Raw genomic sequence first — 26,685 nt, 5'->3', positions numbered from 1 at the left:
AAGTACTGGTTCATATGAAACATCCTGTTTCTTGGTTTTACTCTTGCAAACAATGGGAAGTGAGCATCAAATGTGCTATTTAAAGAACAAGAGCAGCTTATATTACAATGATAAAAATCTCTTTAAAAAACCTTTGTTCATACAATTAATCATTATTAATTGTATGGTTTTACATTAAAGAAAATATAACTCAATTAAGATATGGACTAAGGAATAAATTTAATATTGGCATAATCTACATAATTTGATAATTAAAAACAATCCTGCTGCAAATGAAGTTGTTAACAGTTCATTATCATGGATTTCAGATAATGTATAAATAAAATACAAAATAACTTCATAACAATGTATAAAGCCTAATTCTAAAAACTCCTAAATATTACAGATGAAAATACTACACAGAGGAAGAAATAAATTAAACAAAAATAGCCAAAGAAAATAAATCACAGTTCCTAACAACCAGTTTGTGGGTAAATGCACTGGCAAATCAACAACAAGAACTGTTTCCTGCTTCAGAAAGTTTAAAATTACCAAAATAAGCGTCGGAACCCCCCCCCCCAAAAAAAAAAAAAAACAAGACAAAAGCATCCCTTGAACACTCCCCCTCCCCTTAAAAATAATATCTATCGTACTGGTAGTACCTGACAGCACCTGCCTTTTTAAGACCCTGAGGCTGCAGGACTGTATAGTACCTAGGAACTCATTTAATTTTTCAGTTATTAATGTTATTAATTATTATCAATGAAGGTTACCCATACATACTATCCTCAAATACATGTACCGGTACTTGCTCTCTGTTTTCTGGAACACTGATCTACCAGTATATACTTACAGCACTAAAATAATCTTAGGGGGAAGGACAGGAAGTGTTTATTCCAGAAATTCTTGCATCAAAAAGTGAGATTCTATATTTAATCTTCTTAACTTTTTTTATCCTTCAAGTAGGAAACATAAATAGCTGCACCCCACCCCCACTTTCCCCATGTTTTTTTGTACCAGTTATAAGAGGGATATGGTTGAGTACAAGTAATCGTGGACGGCATATGGAACAAAATAAATAGGATGTATACAAAAGATAAATATAAAAACAATGGCTAAAAAACAGTTATCACATTGGTGGGAGATTGAGGTGACCATTGATAATTTCACAAGATTCAGACTTGTATTCACATTTCATAGAACAAATAATAAGATGGGAATCATAATAGCTCACATATTGACAGACAACGATCAATAATTCACAACTGTATAACATGAACGTATATACTGTGGTTTCATTAATATTCAAAGGTATCAATTTTTGTGTGGATGAAGTGAAAATCACAGTTTCAAGGATATGTTAATTTGTGGCAAATGAACATACAAATACAAAATGATAATAGAAATTATACTTCAATGATCATTCAATTTCATGGAACAACTTAACGACGAAATATACGAAAATTAGTATTCAACGAATATTGATGAAACCACAGTAATGGTTGGTGGTGGTACAAAATTCACAATGTATACTGAAACAAGTGTTAAATAGGAAAAAATCATTAGAATAATGTGACTAGAGTTTGTGTGTATGTACAAAGAATGAGCACTTTCAACAGAGATTTGACGTACTACAGTAGATGTAAGAGTACAGACATCTTTTCATGGCAATAATTATCACATTTTCTTCAAAACACAGGTACCAGTAATTGAATTTCAATTTAGAAGCACCTTTTGTGAGAATCTCTATTAACGTGATTAGTTCAAGAGACATAGGTATATTATTTCATATCATAACAAAATCAGCATTGGGTATCAAGCAATGGTTATCAACACATTTCAATTATTTCACAATCATATCTTTTTTTGTAAATCACGCAAAAAACCAAAAAAACAAAACATAACCGAACAACAAATAGCAAATAGGTCAGACATGGATAGATATATAGGTGACTGAGGATCAGCGGCTCAGTACAGCATTATTGAAAATAATACCAGCTAGGGTAAAGAATCCACCCCACCCCTCCACACAATCACTTCATCTGATAGAAAAAATGATGCTAGTGTAAAATGTACAATATTTCTATGAGCTGAACAAATCTATACCCTCTATATATTACTACTGGTAGTTATATCTAGCTTTTTATATAAATGCAGAAAATTAAGAAAATAATAAAAATTTCATTGATTTACTTCTATTAGCATCAGATTTTTTATCTATATTTATATCCCTATGATTTACAAATACATGTATAAAAACAAAATGTCTAAGTAATCACTAAAATAGATTTGGACTTCTCTATATAATACATGTACATAACCAAGGAGTTTCTTAATAAGTTTGAGCTTACTGTGATTTTTAATAGTCATCAATATTAATAAATGTTTTGTAAAATGGTTTTAATATCATTGGTAATAATATCAGTCTGGAAGAGTGAATCAAGTACAGAATTGTTATTAATTTTTGGTGGTATCACATAGGATCTACAAGACTAGTACAGGGTAGCTTTAGTGTATATGAGCATCAGCTCAGAATGAGCTAGACATTTGTAAGTGCTGGTATTCATTCCATGGTAATTCAACAATCTAACCAATAGATGACTTCTATATTTTTAAAATTTAATAACCCCTCTTTGTCAGTACAATGTATAGCCAAAAAATAATTTCACTATCACTTCAGTTGGTAGTTTTACAAGCAATTTTGACAAATATATGTAGATAATCATTCTTTAAAAATCCAGCAATATCAATGCAAAACATTTTTCAATTCGAGTTTTATAACTTGACAAAAATTTAACATAAATTCTTCATAAATCTTTTTAAAAACTGTAAATCCTAATTTCCTTACAAGTAAACTTCTTGAGCAATTTTTAAGACAAACAAATACATTTACCATGTAAAGTTATAATTGACATCTAACAAAAAAGGATATACATTTTCTCGTTTATCCCAACTCTCGGGGTTCGTTTTCGTACACTGATTTGAGTGTTTCCACTGGCTTCTTCTCTTGCTCCTCCAAATACGCACCATCCTGCATCTCATGGCGATTATAGAGCAGAGAACGGAATCCAAACTCACTGATACCCAGGTCTGAGGACAGAAGTTCCTGCCAGTTTATTGTGAAGGATTCAATGGTGGGCTGTATAATGAAAGGGTAAGAATTTTATAGCTTTTAGAGATACACGATTTTTTAGTGCATGTGTCTGCATGAGACAGTTGCATGGCACAGCTATTGCTAAGTTTACACAACCAATAATCTTTCAATAATTTTCATTTTTGAGTATAATATCGGACAATCTAGAGTTACATTTTACAATTTGCAAGGCAAATTAAAATTAACGAAGGATGCAAGCAATGTTATCATTTATTTAAAATTCTGAGTCATTTTTGATGTGAACTTTTCAGCCTTAAGCAAAGTGAATTTTGAAAGACATTCTGCATCATACATACATGTACTACACATCAAAGTGTGTTAAATTTAATCTGTGATATAATATTTTACTTAAATATCTGAAATAACGTACATGATCAAATTTTCGGGTTCCAATCATTTCGTACTCTTTACATGCATTAAACTCTTTGAATTGATCCACTTCAGAGCTCAGGGTGAACTGTGGGATATTTTCCACTCCAGATGATGGCAGTATAAACTGGATGTCAAACTGTCGCTCCAACCAAGAAAAGTTATTTGCAATCAGACCATACAAGCAAGTCAGGTCAGCTTGTCCTAAAGTCAAAATAATAATATTCACATAGACTATATGAACCAGATGTGATACAGCGAAAGCCAAAGTGAAATACCCAGTACATTTACTTTAGGAACAGAATCTTTACTGTGTCAAACTTGACAGCATCAAATTAATAAATTTTGAAGCATAGTCAGAGAAAAAAACTAGGATATTTCCATGTATTTATACAAAATTTGGCAAAAACAATACTAATTTATAAATTATAAGACTATTGGTAATTTTTGCAATACAGTTAGTTATATTCTCTGAGAAATAATAAACCCTAAAAATTTATATTAAGACTACCGTTAATTTTTGCAAAACAGTATAGTTATATTCTCTGAGAAATGATTTAACCCTTAAAGTTTAAAAAGTACATTAATGAATACATATGTTTTCATGCATATTGTACTTTCTTTTCCTATCTTTAGAGTAAACTACTCTTGCACAGAATTTGCCACATTATTACATATATAGTAAATAGAAGTTTGGTTTGATATTTTTTTTCAATCAATGTGCAGATTCACTCATAAATGCTTATGGTAGTTAGAAATAGGAATCAATATTAACAAAATGCTCTGGAAGGCAGATGAATTATAATAAATTGCAACAGTGGAGGCATTTTACCAGTCGGAGAATCCAGAATATTGCTTGCTGCCAAGGTGAAGAGTTGCTTCATGTATTCATTGGTGGCACCCTCGAGTATTGTGTGGTCATTCATCTCAAACATCCTACAACAAACAAGGAAGAATGCAAAAATGGAACACAGGTTAAGTGGACACTAGACTCATTGAGATGGTGAACATCTCAAAGGACCCTACTTAACTAGTGTACAATAGTATGAAAAGCTTGCTTGCTTTGATCTTAATTAACATATGACTTAAAAATTTCCAGTTGGTATCGAACTTTAATACAAGCTTATTAATTCTTACCTAAAGGTATTCTTTTGGTTTTAATCTGAGCAAGATTAAGCCAATGGGAAATTAATTATGGTCTAAAATGGATTTTAAAGAGAACTGCTATGACCTTCACATTTGACCTTGAATGACCTTGAAACATTGTTCATGGTCAATGCATACCCTTTACCCACAAGCTCTGTTTATGTGAAGTATGAGCCAGATAGGGCTTAGGGGAGAGTATATAAGTATGCTCTAAAAGTAGATTTTTTGTGTGGTCTAATATGACCTTCACCCATGACTTGCCTTTGACCTAGAAACTTCATTCATGGTCACTGCACACCTATTTGACCAAAAGCACTGTGTGGGTGAAGTATGGGCCAAATCGAACAAAGGGGAGAGAATATATGATCCAGACAAGGATTTTTTTACATAATTCTACTTTGACCTTAACCTTAGACCTAGAAACTTGGTTTTAAGATCAGTGCACCAAAAGGCACTCTGTGGGTGAAGTTTGAGCCAGATTAGGCCAAAAGGAGAGAAGATATATGCTCCTGACAAGTGATCTCAAATGGAAAGACATAGATTGACGGATAGAAGGACTGCAGCCAGACAGACTGACATTATAGGTTGCTTGCAGAGTGGGTCCCTAATCAATATGGCAATCCAAGGAAATATACCACATGTATAACTGCTGACGTACATAGTACATAAAGAACTGCTGACATACATAGTACATAAAGTACATTTATACCCTATTGGGCTAATGTACCGGTACATGAATATTGTATAAAACACTACCATACTTACACATTGTTGAGGTAGCTTGTAATGGCCTGGATTTTGCTTTGAACCCACACCTTATTCTCCTTGCAGAATTTCCCAGCCAGCTGGGGTGTAGCATTGCTTTTAGCTGAAATATCACGAGAAAATAACTGAAGACTTCGAGGAGAAAATATCACCACACTTCATCAAAATGAATTCATGAATATAAATATCAATGAAAATGGAAAATAATTCTTAGATCATGTGTGTATACTATGCATGTACCTTTGGTGTTGATGAGCACATAATAGACACAGTCTGCCAGGGACCTGAGGGTGTCCGTCTGCTGGTGATTCAGATTGAGGCCAGTGACCCTCTCCAGGTAATGCTTGTCTTGTAGCCTCAGTCGCAGGCAGGTGCCTATAACCTGTAAAACAATTACCAAAAAATCATAAAAAATCAAACAAAGCCATCTAAATCCTCATAACAAACACTTGAAATCTATACAATGAAAACAGCTAGCATATAAAATACTGAAGAAATATGTTAACAGCTAGATGATCATTAACTGTTGCATCAGTGGACACCTTCATCCAATCTAAGATATGCCTACTAACCATGGGCCGACTACGCTACATGTAGTGCTAGTACAGTATATATCAGTTCCGTGATCATTCATAATTTTTTGTTCCATCTATGAAATTACTGGTATCAGTGAAACTCTAAGGTTTTGAAGGTATGAAAACAAATATCAATTCATAAATCAACCATTCACAGATTTATTGAATCTTTTACGGCTATTTAAGCTTTCCTCCACAAAAGTGTGAAGGGGCAATCTGATAGTAAATGGCATGGCAATGAGAAAAGTTCAGAAAATTGGCCCTAGAACAGCTAGGGTATGCAAAAGACCCTTAAAATAGCACGACAGGAAAAAGAATGGAATTACAACCCATGGTCTAATACCGAAGTCAAAATGAATGCAAATGTAGTCATACAGTGTTCCACTAAATCTGATAACTGAATGATAATGCAAACATAAATTCTTACTAATATTGCACTTGTAGTACATGTACACGTATTCACAACATCCACAGAAAAACACCAATAATACTAGTATGTTAGCAGTTTGAGACTACTGTACCTTCATTCCAGCACAGTGGTGGGGGGTTTTAATGTTGTTGGCTGTGCAGTGCTCCTGCAGTGTCCTCATCAGAATGCAGAGTGTGTTAGGAATAGAGAAGACATTGTCAGCAATGTAAGAGACCATCTGTCTCATCAGGGCATCCATCAGCTCTTTCTGACCTGAAGAAGAAGCACAGACTATCAGGTACAGGGATATTCAGCATGGGAACTGATTAATATTTGTCAATTTTAAGGTGGTTTATTATAATAAATGCCAAACTACAGAACACCCAAAATTAACCAACATCCTTGCGGTAATCATTTTCATGCATATGTATTTAAGAAACAGCAAAATTTCATAATTAAAACATAATAATTGCTTTAAGAATAACATACAAAACACATAAAGATTTGTAAAAGCATGTAATTGTTTATCAAAATAAAATGGAGCCCTTACTTTCTGAGCTTTTGGACCTGGAGGATGGGGGTGTGAACTGGGGTCGACACCCACAGGGCAGGTCAGCTATGACTGACATGATGGGGCGTATGGGGGGACCGGAGTTCCCGTCCAGGACCACAGACACTAGGACAGGCTTCAGGACACTGTAACACAGGAAACAAAATCAAGTACAAATCATCCAAAAGGCTGGAAACATGAGTGACAGAGTGACACACTACAGGATACAAAACCCAATTCAAATCAGTAAACGGTTGGAAAACAGATTGAAAGTTTTTAAAGTGTAACACAGGAAACAAAACCCATATCAAATCATCCAAAGGCTTAAATACAGATTTACTTCACAACATATTCCTTGTACTGTACAAGTGTATATTTAACGGTAGGGAAATAATCCTTACCTGTTTATGAATGGGTCCAGCAAGGTAAACACAGTCTCCATCCATACAGGCACCGTAATATCCTGACCAATCAGTGTCTTTGTATCCAACAACTTCCACTCATTACATCTGTTCAAAATTTATTTGAAGACAAAAGTTATTCACTTAGTCTCTCTCTCTCTCTCTCTCTCTCTCTCTCTCTCTCTCTCTCTCTCTCTCTCTCTCTCTCTCTCTCTCTCTCTCTCTTATGAAAACATCATGCATTACATACCGACTTATAACTGGCACCAAAACTCTTGCTACTGATTCCTTGAAGTGATGGCACTGTGTTAAAACTCGGGTTATGACAGAAAAGGTCTGCGAGACCTTCTGTTGATGAAGGTTCTTATCATTGTTTGCCTGTGTTGGAGAATCTCCCGTCACACTTTGAGTGAGGAATAAAATGGGCAGAGTGAAATCCTTCATGATATAAGCCTAAAAAGATACATTCATGATACTGTGTGTAATACTACACATAATCCTCATCATTGAGAGTGCATGTACTTGTATACATGTAAAATCGTACAAATCAATTATCTTCACTAACCTGCAGGACTTTTGACCAATCAATGTCGGGCTGAGATAAGAGAAGCTTACAGTGGAAATATACCGCAGTGGTTGTCCTCATATCAAAGTAACTGAAATGACAAATATGCTGTTTATTTTGAGGACATGTCCCATTCACTTTTTCATTCCTTTTTTTTCAAAACTTAAATAAATACTTCCAATCAAAGCAACATAAGGATTCTATGCTATGTGTTTTTACAGTTTGCTTGATGTTCTTAGCTTATACATGTAACATGCATCAGACCCCACAAGATATTGTTTTTTTTAAATTTTCTCAATGTATAATATTTAAACCCATATCTTGACTAACGAAATGTTAACATCGCAATTTTTGCCCTCTTTCTCTGTCAGAAGGGGCTAATTTGTTTATACATGTTTGATGGGTCTCCTTTTTTCTTTACTGGTAGGGCACCTTATAGTTAACATAAATAACATAATAGTACACTGTACATGTGTATTTTTCATTTTTCAACAAAAGATAAAGTATAATTTATTTGTTCATACTGTTTGTGTCCAGTCTGGAAAATGGTTGGCTGTATCCATGACAACCAGTGTGTGTTGGTACCGATGACCTCTGCAGTAGGAGTTGATCCACCGGTGGGCTGGAGTTCAGGCAGCTCATGGAAACCTTTCTTGTACATCCTGGAATTTATAGAGGTTAAAATAATAGAAAGCAAACATGATGTCACCCAAAAACTACAACTATAACCTAGCATCAAACTATACTCATGTGTGATTTTATGAATATGTTCCAATGTGATTTTATGAAAGTTATATTTCATCAAGCAACTTCAGTATCACAATCATTGCTATCTCAAATACTAAAGATGTGTCCAATGATTTGAAAGTCCCAACCACTGTTTCTATTTCTACATCTCATATCCTTGGATATATCTCAATTGCTTTGATTGATTTTTTCTCACTTCAATTGATACTGAGATAAAATAACCTTTGATTGAATGCTATATATAAATTGAAACAAAATTATTTCATTGCAAAAGGAGTAAGTACTTGTAAAGCATTTCCAGTGGAGAGGCAACTATAGCCATGTCTGCCAGGAGAACTGAGCAGAAGTTGTGTATGCTGTAATGAGGCAGCTGAGATGACCCTGGGTCAAGGTACATGGAAATAGAACTGCATGCTGGAAAAAGCAGTTCACTGGCACACAGCAAGATAGAGATGATGTCAGACCTGCAATAGCCCGTACAATAAGTAAATTCATATGGATAAATCAATGACACGTGTTTGGTCTATAGAATTTTTAAAAAAAATTCATAGGTAAATGGAGAGCATTCATTATATTTTTTTTTGCTGAAAATGCTTCTTCTTGTAAGGTATTTTGCCACTCATAGTGAATTATTGTAACATGTATATCCAAAATATTTCTGAATACAGGCAGCACTAACTTCTCATATACATGTATTACTAACCTATATTGTGAGGTTCTGCGGTAGCTGGGCTTTGAGTGGGAGTATCTCTGGGAGAAGATCTGCAGAGAGTTGTGTAGAATCTGGCTGTAAATGTCCTGTGACAGCCGGGGGGAGCATATAGTCCACAGGTCATGACACAGTCCACGCAGGTGGTAGTTCCACATCTGTACAGGGAAGGAGCACCGCTCACCCTGGAGGTACACCACAAATCAAGATGTCACAATACCAAAATCCTTATTTATATGTACATTGTAAATTTTTAATCAAATTAGTGTCTTAATATACTTCCATCTAAGAAAAGAAAATTTTAAAAAATTTGGTCAATTTTGCATACTGTAGAAGCTCAAATTTTCGTTGGGTCAAAATTTCAATGTTTCTAAACCAAATACAATTTTGTTGTCATTTAATTTCATCATATCGTTATCTATTGTATTCATTAATACTTGGGTTAAAAATTTGTCATGGATTTAAATTCGTTGATTTATACTGCCAACAAAAATAACAAAATTAAATCCTCAATGAATATTTCTGCTTCTACAGTATTTGGCCTCGCCCATAAGGCCCTTGTACTTTACCCATTTTATAACAAAATACGAGATTTGTACATCCAGAGAACCAAACTTTTGTAAATAATAGCGAATATTTAAATCTGCTGCATTTGCATCTCTTGATTTTATTTGAATATTAATTTCCCAGGTTAATAAAGAATTTTTAGTACTTGTATGTTACCAGAATAGCTTGACTTTATTATCACATTTGAAAATCAATGCTTGGTTTGATCTTGGTTGAGTACTGTAGATTTGGACATTAACCTCTTGGAATTCTTTGCTGTCCTTCCAGTTGTAGCTCTCCATGTCGTGAAGGACGCTGGTCGCCATGTAATTATTGTGAATCTCTACTGTAAGCTTAAACAGGGCATCCACCAACTCCTGGTAATTCTTATGCAGGCTGGAGAAATTCTTCTTGCTGAAATATTATAGAGGAAAAAGTTATTAATTAAAGCAGTAAATAAGGTTAAACATAAGCTAGAGAAATAAAATACCTGGTAATATACAGTAATACATGCTTATGTGGAAGTGCAATTTTGATTCGTTATGTACATGTAAAAGTAATTCATTATATTCCATAAGTTTACTTCACTACTTAATCCAGCGCAAAAAAATTACCTTGCTACAAGTGAAAATTCATTTAAAGTTCACTGTAATTGTATTTTACTGTTTGAATGCAGATGCTTTGACAGTTTGTCCTGACCTGCTATCGTCGCCTGTGAGCACCATTTCGTAGTGTTGTAGATGATTCTTTATGTAAACAGAGCTGGACAACAAAATGTAGAGGGTTTTCATGGGAGCATTCCTTGGAACATCACTGCTAAGCTACAATGCAAGTACCAGTTCAATATTTCGCGGTATCAAAATATTATATGACACCAGTAATCAACTAGAGTCTTCTCACTAATAATTTGTTACTTAGACTAAAATTAACCATCAAATTGATTGCTTTCTGTTAAAACTGTTGATTCCTTATTTCATGTGAGTACTTAATTCCGCTTATCAACCATTTTGTGTCAATTCACAAGACGATAAAAATCTTGAGCATCTGATTTATGGTACAATTTAATATAAGTTTACAAATACCAATAGCAAAATTTTAAAAACGGATGCTTCGCATGAATTTAAACAAATTAGGAATCCTCAGTATCCACCGTACTGAATTTCATTATTACGGTACTACTTTTTGCTTATAAAAAGTGAAAATATTTCTATCATATTTCATAATTTCTTTTAATATTACAAATTGGACAGACTACCTTGGAGAGATGAATGTGAAAGTTCTGTAGACAGAGGTTGATGGCGTCCACAAAGGCCAGCCTCACACAGTTCAAGATGGAGCCCTCTGTCCCAGCCCGGGCAAACGGCAGCAAGAAATCCAGCTCAGTCATAAAACAAGACACTGACTGAAACCATAACGTACAAAATATTTAAACAGCAACAAAACAAGTACAAAGAGGGAAATTATACAGTTGTTGTTTTCATTCAAAGATTCCTTGACAAGCAAAACCGAAATTTACCTTAGAAATGGATTTTGGGTAATCCAGTTTGCCTCCCCACAGTTCTTGGGGGACAGATTCAGTGTGAAGTACCCCTAGTCGAGTCCAATCTCCAAGCTCTGAGTCTAGAGTAGTCTTCAGGAGATTGCGAATCCGTAGCCCCACAAACTTGGCTAAGTCAGGAGCTATCTTCTTAAACATCAGCTTCCACTCCCATCGCAGTCTCTCTTCACCTCGAGTCCTCTCCACAACTAAAATCAGGCCAACATATCAACTGACATTTATCATTGAAAACTACAATAAACTGTCTTCTGATAAAATCTTGTATAATATGGTGAAATGAATTTATGCCATACATATAAACATAGGTAATCATAGATTACTAAGCTCACCGAGACGGAGCATCACCCTTACGAGACATCACCTTCATAAGACCACCTTTATCATTTTATATGAAAATCATACTTTATGATCTTGAATATTCATGGATTCTGTTTTGACAAAATATCGTATATCATCTGATAAATTTTTTTATGATAATCATATGTTCATATGTTAATCAATTCAATGATATAAAATTAAATATTGCATCATGTCATATTTATAATATATATCATATAATACAATAAAATACCGTAATAAACAATAATGAGATATGATATTGTAATGTATGATATGACATTGTATTGTGTTATACCTAATTGTATTTGATCACATAATACAATATCATAAAATATGATACAATATAGTATTATATTACAATATCATATTACATAATACATCATAACATTGAAACATGATATTATATTGTATAATATAGTATGATATTGTATTGAGTGACACTGAAACATATTTGATACATTATATGATATTATATCATATAATACAATATAATTTGATTCCAACATTGTATCTTATCAAATGATACAATATTATGTGATAAAGTAAAATATAATAAAATACATTATTATATTATACATATAGTATCATATGACACAATAATATATATTACAATATCATATAATACAATTTCAATATGGTGAAATGAATTTATGCCATACATATAAACATAGGTAATCATAGATTACTAAGCTCACCGAGACGGAGCATCACCCTTACGAGACATCACCTTCATAAGACCACCTTTATCATTTTATATGAAAATCATACTTTATGATCTTGAATATTCATGGATTCTGTTTTGACAAAATATCGTATATCATCTGATAAATTTTTTTATGATAATCATATGTTCATATGTTAATCAATTCAATGATATAAAATTAAATATTGCATCATGTCATATTTATAATATATATCATATAATACAATAAAATACCGTAATAAACAATAATGAGATATGATATTGTAATGTATGATATGACATTGTATTGTGTTATACCTAATTGTATTTGATCACATAATACAATATCATAAAATATGATACAATATAGTATTATATTACAATATCATATTACATAATACATCATAACATTGAAACATGATATTATATTGTATAATATAGTATGATATTGTATTGAGTGACACTGAAACATATTTGATACATTATATGATATTATATCATATAATACAATATAATTTGATTCCAACATTGTATCTTATCAAATGATACAATATTATGTGATAAAGTAAAATATAATAAAATACATTATTATATTATACATATAGTATCATATGACACAATAATATATATTACAATATCATATAATACAATTTCATGTGATATGATAATATATTATATAAACCAATATCATATCATACAATATCGTATGATACAATATTATATAATATTACAATATCATATAATACATGATGTAATTCTATATTACTGAAACCAATATCATATTATACATGATTGTATGATACAATATTATAGAATATACAATATTGTATCATTGGATACAATATAATATTTTGCAATATCTTATGTAATTGTACCATGTGATAAAATAATAAATTAAAAATACATATAATATAATTATACATTATTGTATCATAATATACAATACTATACATCACAATATCATGATACAATATCATATAATAAAATATCAAAAAAATTGATACAATATCATATCATATCGTATAACTTTTTATAATATAACATATGATATCATATTGTATCATATCAAACAATATTGTTTCATATCATACAATATCATAGGAATCATGTTATATCATTTATCAACAAACACATCTATCTATCAAGCTGGTTTGAGTGAGGTAGGAGATTTCTTTAGCATCCTTGATAATGGAGATCAGGCTCTGCATCTGAAGCAACCTCTGCGTTTAATTTATAATAAAGTTAAATCAACTATGCAAGCTTTCATCTATAAAACATGTGACCTGTTCCAAAAAACTAAACCTCATCCAGCATCCGAAACCTATGGCTGAGATTCAGCATTCAAGCCCATCAGGTGCATTGGTATCATAAGACACATCATCCATGCAAGCTTGGTGAAGTTTGGACCAGTAATAACTAAGATATCATCATCAGAGGGCACTAGCAATTAAAACCTTTACTTCCTCCAGCATCCGCAACCTATAGCTCAGATTCAGCATCCATGCCTGTCAGGTGCATCTGTATCATAAGACACACCATACATTTAAGTTTGGTGAAGTTAGGACCTGTAATAACTAAGATTTATTTTTTAGCATCCTTGATAATGGAGATCAAGCTCTGCATCTGAAGTTACCTCTGCGATTCATTCATATTACAGTTAAATCAACTATGCAAGTTTAAATTGTACTATCATCTATTAAACTTGTGACCTGTTCCAAAAAACTTAACTTTATCCAGCATCCGAAACCTATGGCTCACACTCAGCATTCAAGCCTGTCAGGTGCATCAGTATCATAAGACACACCATCCATGGAAGTCTGGTGAAGTAAGGACAAGTAATAACTAAGATATCATCATCAGAGGGCACCTGTTTCAAAAACTTTATTTCACCAGCTTTTAAAACCTTAACCTCCTCCAGCATCCGAAACCTATTGCTCAGATTCAGCATTCAAGCTTGTCAGGTGCATCAGTATGATAAGACGCACCATCCATACAAGTTTGGTGAAGTTAGGACCAGTAGTAACTAAGATATAATCATCAGAGGGCAACTGCAACAAAAACTTTAACCAGCTCTAAAAACCTTCACCTCTTCCAGCATCTGAAACCTATTGCTCATATTCAGCATTCAAGCTTGTCAGGTGCATCAGTATCATAAGACGCATCATTCATACAAGTTTGGTGAAGTTAGGACCAGTAGTAACTTAGATATTGCTATCAATGGGCACCTGCAACAAAAACTTTAACCTGCTCCAAAAACCTTAACCTCCTCCAGCATCCGCAACCTATAGCTCAGATTCAGCACTCAAACCTGTCTGGTGCATCAGTATCATAAGACACACCATCCATGCAAGTTTGGTGAAGTACGGACCAGCAGTAACTAAGATATTGCTATCAAAGGGCACCTGCAACAAAAACTTTAACCTGGTCCAACAACCTTAACCTCCTCCAGCATCTGAAATTTAGGACCCAGATTCAGCATCCAAGTCTTTCAAGTCCATAAGTAGGTCCAGATGCATCATCCATGCAAGTTTGGTGAAGACAGGACATGTAATAGCTTAGATACAGGACCTGCAACAAAAACTTTAACCAGGTCCGGACGCCGACGCCGACGCCGACGCCACCGCCGACGCCGACGCCGAGGGTATAGCATAAGCTCTCCTTGACTTCGTCTCGGTGAGCTAAAAATTGACTTTATCTTAGCCTTATTCAAGTGAACACTCTTGCCCATTGGACTTGTAGTTTAACTTTATTTAATCAGATTACTGATGCATGTTTTGTTCTATGTGAGATTAATTAAAAAAGTGTTTTTGATATATCTGTACTAATTTGTACATAAAGTTTATCAAACTTTAAGGAAATTATTTGGTTATATGTATATAACTTAGACCCTTGTGGTTACCTTTTGGAGCTGGGATGCTGTCAGAGAGACTGCTGGGCATGGATCCAAATGAGGTATTAAAGTTTTCACTAAAGGACATGTCATCTGAGGTGTAGCTGAGGGGACGCCTCTGGATCTCTGGACTAGATGTTGTCTTCAATACACCTTTAAAAACAATATTTTATTCATAAAAATGGTCACAAAATCTATTGATTCAATAATTAACATTTTTTCCTTAGAAAGTTTACATGATATGTGTATCCTTTTTGAGATGGCATTCTAGTTGTGAAAACAAAAACATAAATCTTGACCCACCTCTGAGACTGCCTTTCCGCTTCACTCGTTTACTGGTCACGCCTGCTGGATCCCAGGCTGCGCACCTCAGCAAACACTCCACATGTTCCTCAATGTGCAACACAGATGTAACAACATCCAAAATGGACTCCATGTAAATTCTGGGTAGACTCTGACTGTTTTGCTCTAGTTCACCCTGCTCAGAATTTGGGGACTGATTTGTATGGGCTAAGGAGCTTTTCCTGGGCTTATTGACAATGTCCTCAATATCCTCCCATATATCCTCTACCAATGCTGACATTTCATCTGAAAATTTCTCCAAATACATGTCATGCATGGCCCTTGCAGTGTTGAAAGATTTCTTGAAAATTCCTGAGTTGAAAATAACAAAATCTTCATCGATCATGTTGAGTATAATGTCAGACAGTTCCCTGCAGTTCTTGGTGATTTCCATGGAGCTATACTGTTCAGAGTCCATTTCTGGCAGCAAAGTCTCAAAACAGCGCTCCAGCTGTTGGGATCTCAGAGTCTGGTACTTGATGAGGATGTCATCTGATGGATACAGAGCCAACAGACTGTGGATATACTCCATCCGTTTCCCTTCAAAAAGGTCCAGATCTGGCTTAGTGCTATCAATGGGAAGTTTCTGTAACTTGTCGGTGAAATAGCGGCGGAAATGGAGGGAAATCTGGTCCCACTGTTGAGAAATTTGCATTTCTAAATTGTCAGTTACAGCATTGACTGAGGTGACTGACTGCATGGGATTAGATCCTTGATGGGATTTACAGGGCAGGGACAATCCCTCTTTCGAGGATAATGATAGCAGATCCTGTAAAAGCTTCTCTTCACTCCCTGGATGATTCTCCAGAACTGATATCTATTAAACCAAACAAATGCACTGAATTAAGATCTTTTACTTATTTTAAATAAAAGAAATAAGAGAAGGGAGGGAGTAATTGAATAAGAATTTTATCTTTGAAGTAAAATCAGAACATTTCAAAAGTGATGGCATCTTAAACAATACACAATTTTTACATACTGGTCAGTAAAAACTTCACATTTACATTTTTGACATTATTCACTGAAATAGGTAGTATATTATGGTTACAGAAATATTTATGCATGGGCATCAATTTTCATGGATTTGGTGAAAATTAAAGTTTCAAAAATACATAAATTCATTCATAACAGTCCCATTAGTACAATATATTCTGAGATACTGATAGTGTGCTTCAATGAACATTGTGGATCATTAACTCAACAAAGACACTGATAACAAACGGGTATTGATGAAAGTCATGAAAATCGCTGTATATAGGTGTGAGAACACTCACAACATGACTCAGAATGGTGAGTACGTCCTCAGCCTCTGGGTCGTAACACGAGTCCTTCTCTATGATGTGTGTGGAGATCACATGGTTCACTGCCTCTTTAGGACTACTATACTGTTTGTTTCCAGGTAGTTTATTACAAGTCTTCAAGATTTCATGGAGACACTCATCCATCCTACAAAATACACAATTTGAATTGCTTTAGTTGTGCAAATTCTTGTTTAGAAAAACTAAATAAAAAAAAAATGAAGTAAAGAATACCATGCTCAAACATTAATTGAGAGTGGAAATTACACATTAACAGGCAACCCAAATCTGTGCTAAGCTAATACATGTAGTATCATAATACATGTACTATTCATCGTTATTTCAGATCTCATTATTGAATGTGCTTTGGTTTAGCCATTTTGATTGTTCATTTGTTCCCTTACTTGTGACTGTTTTCATCCAGTTGACTGTCTAGCTCGTCAATGTAAGCCCCTAGCACAGCTACACTGGGCGGGGCACTCTCTAGCAGTGACCTGATGGGAGGGACTGTCATTGACCTCAGGAACTCCATCTCCCTCTGCTGAGTTTTTGAAGTTTGCTTTTGTAGTTTTTCCATGACTAGACTGAAAACAAGACACTGCTGAATAATATATTCATATATAACATTTTATAACAACATGTACTGCATATTAGTAATTACACTGTACAAACTTGAAAATCTGTCGAAAGAGGTCATTTTTTTTCTTTACAAATATGGCAAGTTCTTCTCAAAACGTATCCCTGTTTCATTTGGTAACTTACATTCTCTGTCATATTGCAGTGCAAATGCCTTTATCTGTATATTGAACATTTTTTTGAGTTTTCTTGATACACTATATCACATTGTTAATGAAAAGGGCAAAGAACCAGAGAGTAAATTCAACTTAATTAAAAGGGCAAATACATTTTTGTGATTTACATTTTACATGGCTGAATGGTTAGAATTTTCAATCACAACCAACTATTTGCTTTTGCGTGATTTGATTATACCTGTAATGTTATTAATCACTAGATTTAAATAATAAAATCAAAATATGAAATTTTATTTTAGGACTAAACCACTAGGCATTTGCGCCACTTTATCAGTGTAAAAATAATTTTAATTTTTGTTGAAAATTTTAATCAAACACATTCTTATGCCACATATGACTAAATTAAGGGCCTGTTCTACAATTAACACAGTTAGCTCTTATCAGGCATTCAAAATGAAATTTTAAAAGAAGGTCTGAAGTATTACTGGTTTTTTCCTCCAGGAGGATTGACCTGTTAGTTCCAGGGGTTCGTCACCAATGTAATGGGATGGGAGAAATTTTGGTGGATTAGACCATGTAGAGTGGCAATCCATACTCTTACCAGTTTGAATCTCGTACCAAGATTTTTTCTATACTTTAAAATTGCATGTTCAAAGCAAAAGATTTGGCAGAAATTGTAGACTGAGCACGAGTCCTAGGGTAATGAATATATAGATAGGTGGATCCAACTGCATGTTTCAAATGAATTATTATAGATATTTCGCAGTGAAAATACAATTGTGATTCATATTAACTTCACCGTCCAAGCAGTCAAACCATAAAACAAATAATATGCAAATATCAAACACACCGACTAACTTGTAAAAACACATGTACAATGTTCCTGTAAATTAACATTAAATTTCACATGTAATAATACAAAAATTGAAGTTTTTTTCAAAATTCACTGCAAAGAATTTTGCTTTTTCTGATTTTTTCACTAATTCTTTTTAATCAGCCCGCAGGATGACTAAGTTGGGATTAAACTTCAATTGCGCATGCGTAAATTGGAATTCTTGGAAGGAATCAGACAGTCCGCGTAGAGAAATTCAAAGATGTTATAAAACTGGTCAGTTTCTAGGTTTATGTACACTGCTACAAGCTTGTCTCTACATACAGTCATTAAAATAAGCGTGCAAACTAAATATACACTTGTAAATTATTATTGTTCTAGAACCTACATAACTCGTATTTTAATAGATTTTAATAAATTGTGTACTCGCGTTTGACCTAAAATTGATATTCCTCTGGCTGACTTTCTTAGCTTTTTAAAAAGCTAACCTGGTACCTCATTAAAATAACATCATGAATATGTGCATGTGTTCCTTATTCATCAAATGTCTGTTTCTACAAAATCGTGATTGAGATAACTGACAAATAATAATATCATCAAAATCATACCTGTCTCAACGCATCAAACTGTATGAATTTGTCCTAAGCATTCATTTTAAAACTTTTATTTTGCGATTGCCATAGCTTTTGGTTGCACCACATCGGAAGTAAATAAAATACCCTAAATAATAAAACCTGACCGGGTTTCAATATTGACTGCAAGCTAAAAATATCGAGAGGTATGAAATCATGCTATAATCTTTTGATTCAATTTTAAAGATGTTCTTCGTGTTTTAATTCTATTCCATAATTTTGATAAATACTTTTAATGGCACACACAAGAGAAATGTATTCACATCAGTTTAGGTCATACCGAATTTCCTCGAAATATTGTTAGGTTAAATATTGTACGAGCTTATCAGTAAGTAATTTTTTTTCTTATAACATAAGCATTTTGAGCATTGGATGCCAGAGCTAATTGGTTATGAAGGCCCGAACGGAACTCAACAAAGTTTTATATGGTTTGAGCCTAAAATGGCCCCCTTAAATGAACATTGTCATTTTACTGTAATTCTTTGTTTTATTTGAACAAATATACATTTGAAGTTTTTTCATAATTTTCATTTTGATTTTAGTGCCCGCAATTTAAAAATATGACATCTTAAAATTTACCTTTTCCTGCCATTTTCGCATATTTAGCATAAAACGGCTTGTTTTGAAGCAGTTTTTCTTCAAGGAAACATTGAGCGACTGCTTGGACAAACAAAATATTTTCACCAAATATGTATCTATCCAGTACTTATAAGTGACAAATAATTCGTTCGTGTTCAAAGAGTCGCTCTATATTTCCGATGCGAAAAAAGATAAGAAAAATGTAAATTTTTGACTGATTCTGATTTAATTATAAAAATAGCGTCACTTCTGACGTCATATACTGCCAGTGAGTGCATATAAATAGATGAAAAACATATTTTATGTCAACTCTTTTATAAAATAACACAACAAATTAATGTGCCTTATTCACTTTAAAATTAGCGAATTACGGGGGCCAAATTTGACTAATATCATGCCTATAATATATATTATAGTTCTTTACAATAAGGCCCCAATGTACATGGAACATTTTTTGCATATGTAACGGGATGGGAAAAATAACCAGACCAGACCGGAATTTTAATCTGGGCCCTCTGAATCTCTAGTCAGGTGCTCTACCAACTGAGCCATCTGGCGACAGTATTCGAACCGATCTCACCGTCACATTCCTTCCCCCTTAAATCTTTTCGCTCTTAAAGATCATCCCAGCTAGGCTCTTCTCCTGGCAGGAGTTCACCTGTCATTCTCCCAGGAGTTGGTAACGGCACCAAAAGGTTACGGGATGGGAGAAATAATGAGGAATCAGACTGGGATTCAAACCCGGGCCCCCTGAATCTCGAGTCAGGTGCTCTACCATCTGAGCTTTCTAGTGTCGGTGATTCAAAGTGACTTGACCGTCACACATATACGGTAAATCAGAGAGAAAAGGCTTTTAGTTTAATAGAATGAATTCTAATTTTCATACTTAATTTTTGCAGAGGGAAAATTTAGTTGACAAGGATAAGAAGTAAAGAATCCAGGACATTTGTCCAAAGGTAAAGAAAAATGAAGCTATTGATAAGATGATTTTCTCATAAACAGAGCTTTGAGTAAAGGGTGTGTTGTAACCTTGAACCAATTTTCAAGGTCATATGTGAAGGTCATAGCAGAATTATATGTAAAATCCTTGTCCAGAGCATATCTTCTCTCCCTTTGCTCCAGTCTGGCTCATACATAACCTACATAGTGCCTTTGATCAATGGATATGCAGCGACCTTGAATGATGTTTGTAGGTCAAGTGTCAAGGTCATATTAGATCACACAAAAATCCCTTATTAATAGCATATATATACTCTCCACTTAGCCCTATTTGGCTGATACTTAAACAGCTTTTTGGTTAATGGCGTGCAATGACCTTGAACCAAGTCAATGTGAAGGTCAAAGTGGATCCCTTTAATATGTTTTACGGTGCGACCGTTGGGGCGAGCACAGCATGTGATCAAACAATGAATTATAATAAATCAATAAAAATAAAATTAACAACGTAAAATTTGAATGCAAAAAAAATAAAACATACCTATTTTTCAGTAAATTTTCATTATTCATAGTTTATAAGATTTGTTATAATTTATTTATTTATAAGTAGAACAGTAGTTTAATCTCAGATAAAATGTTGTGGAATAATAATGATTTTAATACTAAGTATATAAATATTCATTGCACTGTATCTCCTCTTTTAAAGTGATTGTAACGTCAGTTCATCCCCCTTTTTTGCAGAAGACATTTTTTTTCCTTAAACCTACTTATAAACCCCCCCCCCCCATGTTAAAAAAATGATATTTCATTTTTTTTTCCAATTTACACATAGAAAATCGACTTATCATGGATTTGTCCCCTCTCCTTTTTAAAAAAAAAATTAATGTTTGATTATTATTTTTTTAATTACACTAAAAAATATTTGCTTATCATATTAAAAGAACATGGTGCCCCCCCCCCTCACAGCATGTAATAAATGGAAGGGAAAATAAAGAAACCATTGAACTGCTAAAGAGCTGAAGGATTAGAATTTTCATGATTTTTTTTTCTTTTTGCTTGCAAAGATTTTTTGGATGATGAGGCTGCCATCCACCCACCCACCCCCTTTAAAAAAAGGCGCTGCTACGTATAACGTTACGTTTCAGGAAATTACCGTAATTATAGTGAATAAAATATTTGTGAGCATTCATCCAAATTAGTGCAATTTACAACTGTTTCCTGTATCTGAAGAAATGTCCTTATTCGTCAGCTGTTCTTTATCTTAGCCTTTGCAAGATTTTGAGAGGATTTTGGTCATTTCAGCAGATTTACAATAACTTCAATTAGAGTAATTTCCCCTTATCAGTGCTTATTGTGACGTCAAAGGTGACGTTGGTTAAGTGTCGTCTTACTCTTTAAAACTCCCCTGAGAAATAAAAGTATGCGAAGTATACTGTTTTATTTACTTAAAAAGCATGATGTTCTTAAAATTACACATCTTATAAGCTTTTCAAAGGTTTTACTTTGATTCTCGGGAGAACGTGATGTTGGAACGTGAGGTTGGAAACCATTGGTACTATGAATTGTGGGTCAAAATTTACTGACTCCGAAAAAATCTATCGGATCAATGTGTAAACGTTTGTGACGTCACACGATTATTTTTGATTGAAAGTGTACTGAGGTGAACTTTAGAGGTAACATTGACTGTATGTCGCTTACATCGTTATTGTTTTTACTGTCTAAATTTGTCTTGCTGATTCTCGTGAGAGTGTGAAGTGATAAAAATTGCCATGATTACAGGGAACTACTGGGACGATTAAAACGATGCATTACTGGTCCGATTTACTGACGCCAAAAAAATCCGTTGAATGAATGTGCAACTAGTCCGAATTTTCTATTCACACACGCCTTGCCGGTAGAGCTCGCTTCGCGCCGGCGCTGTGCGCCGGCGAGCTGCGCTCGCTATAATCAGTTTTAGACCATAGATTATTTACCATTTGATTAATCTTGCTCAGATTGAACAAAAATTTCTGAAAGTAAGGGGTAATGAGATTGAATTAGAAGTTCAATGCCAGGTGAAAAATTTGTAAGTTATAGGTCAAGGTCAAAGCAAAATTCTCTGAAATTCTTTTCATTCAATTGTCCATTATTTAAGCGGGGCCCTTTGAGATGGTCACCATCTCAATGTTTTCTAGTTGGGCTTTATACAGTATCTGAGAACATTGAAAGACCTAAATACTAAGTTGTGATCATTTTTTTTACAGATGGCAAAACCCACGAAGTTTGTTATGGATTTCTTCAGGGGTCGAACTGTCTATGCTCAGGCTGCAGCTGTTGGTACAGTTCTAACTTTATTGAAGCTGCACATAGAAGACCTACATTACAGGGTTGAAACTAAGGCATCTCAACTCTGTGCCAGACGATGGGTATTTACCATTTACTCATTTTTGGCCTGAATCCATGTTCATTCGAAAATTTGAAGGAGAAATACTCAGATTTAATGAATTCACATTATGACATAGTGAAAATTATCAAAATATAAGCTTTGGGCACCCCTTCTCCCTCTCCTGCCAACAAAATACTCCCCTTGAACTATATCCCCCTCTGATAAAGAAATGCCCTTATTCAGCATTACTTACTTACTGACCCTTATCTAAAGTTGCAATCTATCATGAAATTTACTTGTCAGAAGTTTGTTATAAGTGTTACTGTTTTTGATTAACTTTATCTAAGTTTGCAGGCTGTATAATTCTTTGTAATTTATCCGAGAGCAATTTACTTATGATTAATCTTTTTCCTACTTTCAGCTGAATCGTGGGAATCAGTAGCTCAAGAGAATCTTTGTTATTTTAGAAGAAACTTTATGTATTGCTAGTGATATAAAAATTAAATTAAATGTTTATAAAGTGATGATGTGTTGTATTTTGTACCAATAATGATATACAGTTGAACTTCGATATCTCAAACACTGATATCTTGAATACAATGAATATGTCAAAGTGATTTGTAAGTCCACACCACTTATTCTAAAGTATTTCACCCTCGATATCCTGAACACTTTGATATCTTGAAGTTTCTAAACAGTCCCATCTAGTTTGAAATAATAAAGTTTGACTGTACCAATAACGTAGTGGATTAATTTAGTGAAATTTCAGAAAGTATATGAAAAAATACCAGTTGTATTTATGTAAAGGACATAAGCCTCAAACTGTCCATTCTTTAAAATAAAGAATTGATCAAGGTTTTTAGGACCAAGATTAGTTTTAGGCTTTAAAACATTGTTTTAAAAGCAATCTGACAAGTAATATGTAGGTGTCCATTCTTGAAAATAATGAACAGAAAAGCTGTCCACTCTTAAAGATAATGTACTGTAACAGTGCTCAACATAATGGACAAAGACAGGTTAAACTACATGTATTAACTTATTAGATGGCCACTGGGAAAAATATAAATTAAGACAATCAATACATTTGTCAAAAAAGCAACAAATTTGATATCAAACACCTTTGAAACAGACAGCGGAAACAATGAAATACTAGTAAATAGTCCAATAATATATTTATCTATCTATTGCAATTACCGGGTAATCCCCTTGATCACAATTACTACTATTATGTAGTTCCAAAAAATCCATTAGAACATAGATTGATCGAGACACACTTTACTGCACATAATTCACATGAATTCACATTCTTCAGTTGTTTGAAAGTTAGTTATTCATCATCTGAACCATTTCCTTCCTGGAAAAAGCTCATATTAACATTAAATCTATATACCCCTGGTACCCAGTAATGGAAAAATTCCTGCATCAGAGCCTGTCCATGTTCTCTCCGTTTTCTTTTTCTATTAAAGATATACTGTACTGGTTTTCATAGATTAAATATGACTCCAACATCTCAATATTTCAACGTAAATTTAGGAACAATTATCTTTCCTGCGAGAAAAAGTGGGAGGGCTGAACCCTCTATGATGCTATGTGCCTAATGATTAGGTCTAACTTTGCCAAAAAAGTGCCCCCCCCCCCCCCGGTTCTGACGCCTATGAACCTGATACCCCGGTACTAGCCATTCTTAGTAAAAACAAATGATTTGAGACAATATTTTATAATATCGGTTTAACATGGTCATTGACTCATTGTTCGTATCTGTGTCGCAAGGGTGTGATACTGGTATGTAATGAAAAAAGTGTCGGCTAGAAGCTCAACTTTTCCATCCTTCATGGTACCAAGGCATCTTATCATATCAATAAGGGTCCTGCTCTATTTGGATCTGTCCTTTACTCACAGGGTGTCTTTGGGTGAAGGGTGTGCAGTGACCTTAAGCCGAGTTTCTATTTAGTTAAGCTAGGTCATTGTAACAGACCTACATTTATGTTTAAAACCCTTGTTTCCGCCATATATTCTTTCCCCTTGGCCCAGTATGGCTCGATCATCCACAGTGGGCCAAAATTTCTAGTTAGAGGTCAAGGTCATATTAGACCTGTGAAAATTTCATGATCAGACTATATATTACCTCTATACTGTATATTACGTAATATTACCTATGCTTGGCACTGTCTGGCTCACACTTCACATTTCAAGCTTGTAACCTTAAACCAAGTACATTGTATCTATGTCAATATTGTGAAGGTCATAGCAGATATCTTTAATACCAAGGTTTTTCTACCATAATTTCTCTCCCTTTTGCCAAATATTATTAATTGCTCAGACTTTACCAAACAACTGCCTGTATTTAAGTACGTGTGTGTAGTAACCTAGCTTGAACCAAGTTTTAAGAAAAGGTCAAGGTCAAAAGGTCTTTATGTCAACCCTTGTCTGAACCTATTTTCTCTCCCTCTTTTTAGAACAGGCAGTATTTCAGGAGTCTGATATGGGTGTTGTTGATTTGCTTTAAAACTAGCTGCAATAGCAAAACTTTTTTTTCGTACCAATATTAACCCTATGGCTTTAAAAAATACTTTATGTTCTAAAAAGAGTGACAGTACCTTTTCAAATTGAAACGGTCATATTTCAATATTTATCTGCGATAAAGTCTTATTTAGTACAGTATTATTTAAAGTTAGTCTTCGTTTGTATAGTAGTTTTATCCACTAAATATTTCATTATTGTCAAAAATAAAATCTTTGAGAATTTTTTTTATACTAGACTTTGACCCGTGCGTGCACGGGTTGACATTGCATATGATATCGGACATTTACGATCTATACATCGACACACCGTATCATTTTTTGAAATTTACATAACCAAGCTTTAAGCCTACAATAAAGCTAATAACTTCACTACAATAGGCTTAGTTAGAATAATCTAACTGTGTCTCGGGACAGGCCTTCATCACAGCTAAAATGCCTCCAATATACAGGTATTTTGGAAAAAAATTAATAAAGCTGCATTGAAAATAAAAGTCAAATTATTCATAACAAACCATTTTGGACTGTAAATACATTTCATCTAAAATTTTAATTCATATTAATGAAGAATTCAACACTTTTTCTCCAACGTTTTTTCCTCGCTTCAAATTTACACTTTGACAATCTGGGATTGTTTTATATTAAATACACTGAGTTAGAGTTATCTCCCGTATTCTCTTTGATGAACAGATTCAATGAAAATTTACACGTATTTGTATTATCGTTTCTGAGTTTATCCATGCAAATATGATATTGTGGACACATTAACTAATAAAGATCCTCCCGTGATTTAGCGTGAATGTAATGCGCACGCGCAAGATTGTAAGATTTAAAAAATCCAGATGATTTCCGGATTTTTAAAAGGAATTTTCATTGATTATTAATTAGCGAAGCTTGATTGAGAAAAAATAAAAACAAATTGGTAATCTTCAAGTACCAATGATGTTTAAAATATATATAACAAAAGACAGTACTCTTCCAATTTCTCGGTATTAAAGCCAAATAATTCGAGTCTATTATTTTAATATAGTAGTATAGATGTGGAA

General features: G+C 33.8%; 1 protein-coding gene and 2 long non-coding RNA genes across 4 annotated transcripts; 2 read left to right on the top strand and 1 right to left on the bottom strand.

The window, feature by feature from the left end:
- Positions 1-206: 206 nt before the first annotated feature.
- LOC105317185 (uncharacterized protein KIAA0825) lies at positions 207-19,332 on the bottom strand. 2 transcript variants are annotated; one of them, XM_011413747.4, is made up of 22 exons: positions 19,217-19,332; positions 17,429-17,608; positions 17,001-17,172; positions 15,688-16,543; positions 15,394-15,537; positions 11,432-11,661; positions 11,171-11,317; positions 10,615-10,736; positions 10,176-10,329; positions 9,364-9,554; positions 8,945-9,124; positions 8,438-8,575; positions 7,914-8,004; positions 7,599-7,801; positions 7,349-7,456; positions 6,948-7,093; positions 6,510-6,670; positions 5,654-5,795; positions 5,414-5,516; positions 4,335-4,438; positions 3,504-3,706; positions 207-3,118 (listed from the first exon to the last, which is right to left on the bottom strand). In XM_011413747.4, the coding sequence occupies exons 2-22, from the start codon at positions 17,599-17,601 to the stop codon at positions 2,924-2,926; spliced, it is 3,963 nt and encodes a 1,320-aa protein (XP_011412049.3). In that variant the 5' UTR covers positions 17,602-17,608; positions 19,217-19,332; the 3' UTR covers positions 207-2,923. The 2 variants fall into 2 exon arrangements, with proteins under 2 accessions (XP_011412049.3, XP_034324567.2); XM_034468676.2 differs by having other exon boundaries at positions 17,429-17,603; positions 19,217-19,305.
- LOC136276249 (uncharacterized) lies at positions 3,011-7,555 on the top strand. The gene is made up of 2 exons (XR_010714705.1): positions 3,011-3,133; positions 3,578-7,555. It is a non-coding gene; the product is annotated as an uncharacterized lncRNA (long non-coding RNA).
- LOC105317184 (uncharacterized) lies at positions 19,285-23,645 on the top strand. The gene is made up of 4 exons (XR_898256.4): positions 19,285-19,386; positions 20,719-20,775; positions 22,999-23,160; positions 23,542-23,645. It is a non-coding gene; the product is annotated as an uncharacterized lncRNA (long non-coding RNA).
- The last annotated feature ends 3,040 nt before the right edge of the window (positions 23,646-26,685 follow it).

The sequence above is a fragment of the Magallana gigas genome, chromosome 6 (genome assembly GCF_963853765.1).
Source record: "Magallana gigas chromosome 6, xbMagGiga1.1, whole genome shotgun sequence".
Lineage (NCBI taxonomy): Eukaryota > Metazoa > Mollusca > Bivalvia > Ostreida > Ostreidae > Magallana > Magallana gigas.
This window is presented reverse-complemented; position numbering and strand designations above follow the sequence as displayed.

What these genes read in the sequence shown, in the direction of transcription:
- LOC105317185 (XM_011413747.4), bottom strand. Translation starts at nt 17,601, where the DNA reads ATGGAAAAACTACAAAAGCAAACTTCAAAAACTCAGCAGAGGGAGATG. An exon ending in CAGGTCCAAAAGCTCAGAAA is followed by an intron (nt 6,671 to 6,947) that starts GTAAGGGCTCCA and finishes CTTCTTCTTCAG; the next exon opens with GTCAGAAAGAGCTGATGGAT. An exon ending in ACCACTGTGCTGGAATGAAG is followed by an intron (nt 5,796 to 6,509) that starts GTACAGTAGTCT and finishes ATTGTTTTACAG; the next exon opens with GTTATAGGCACCTGCCTGCG.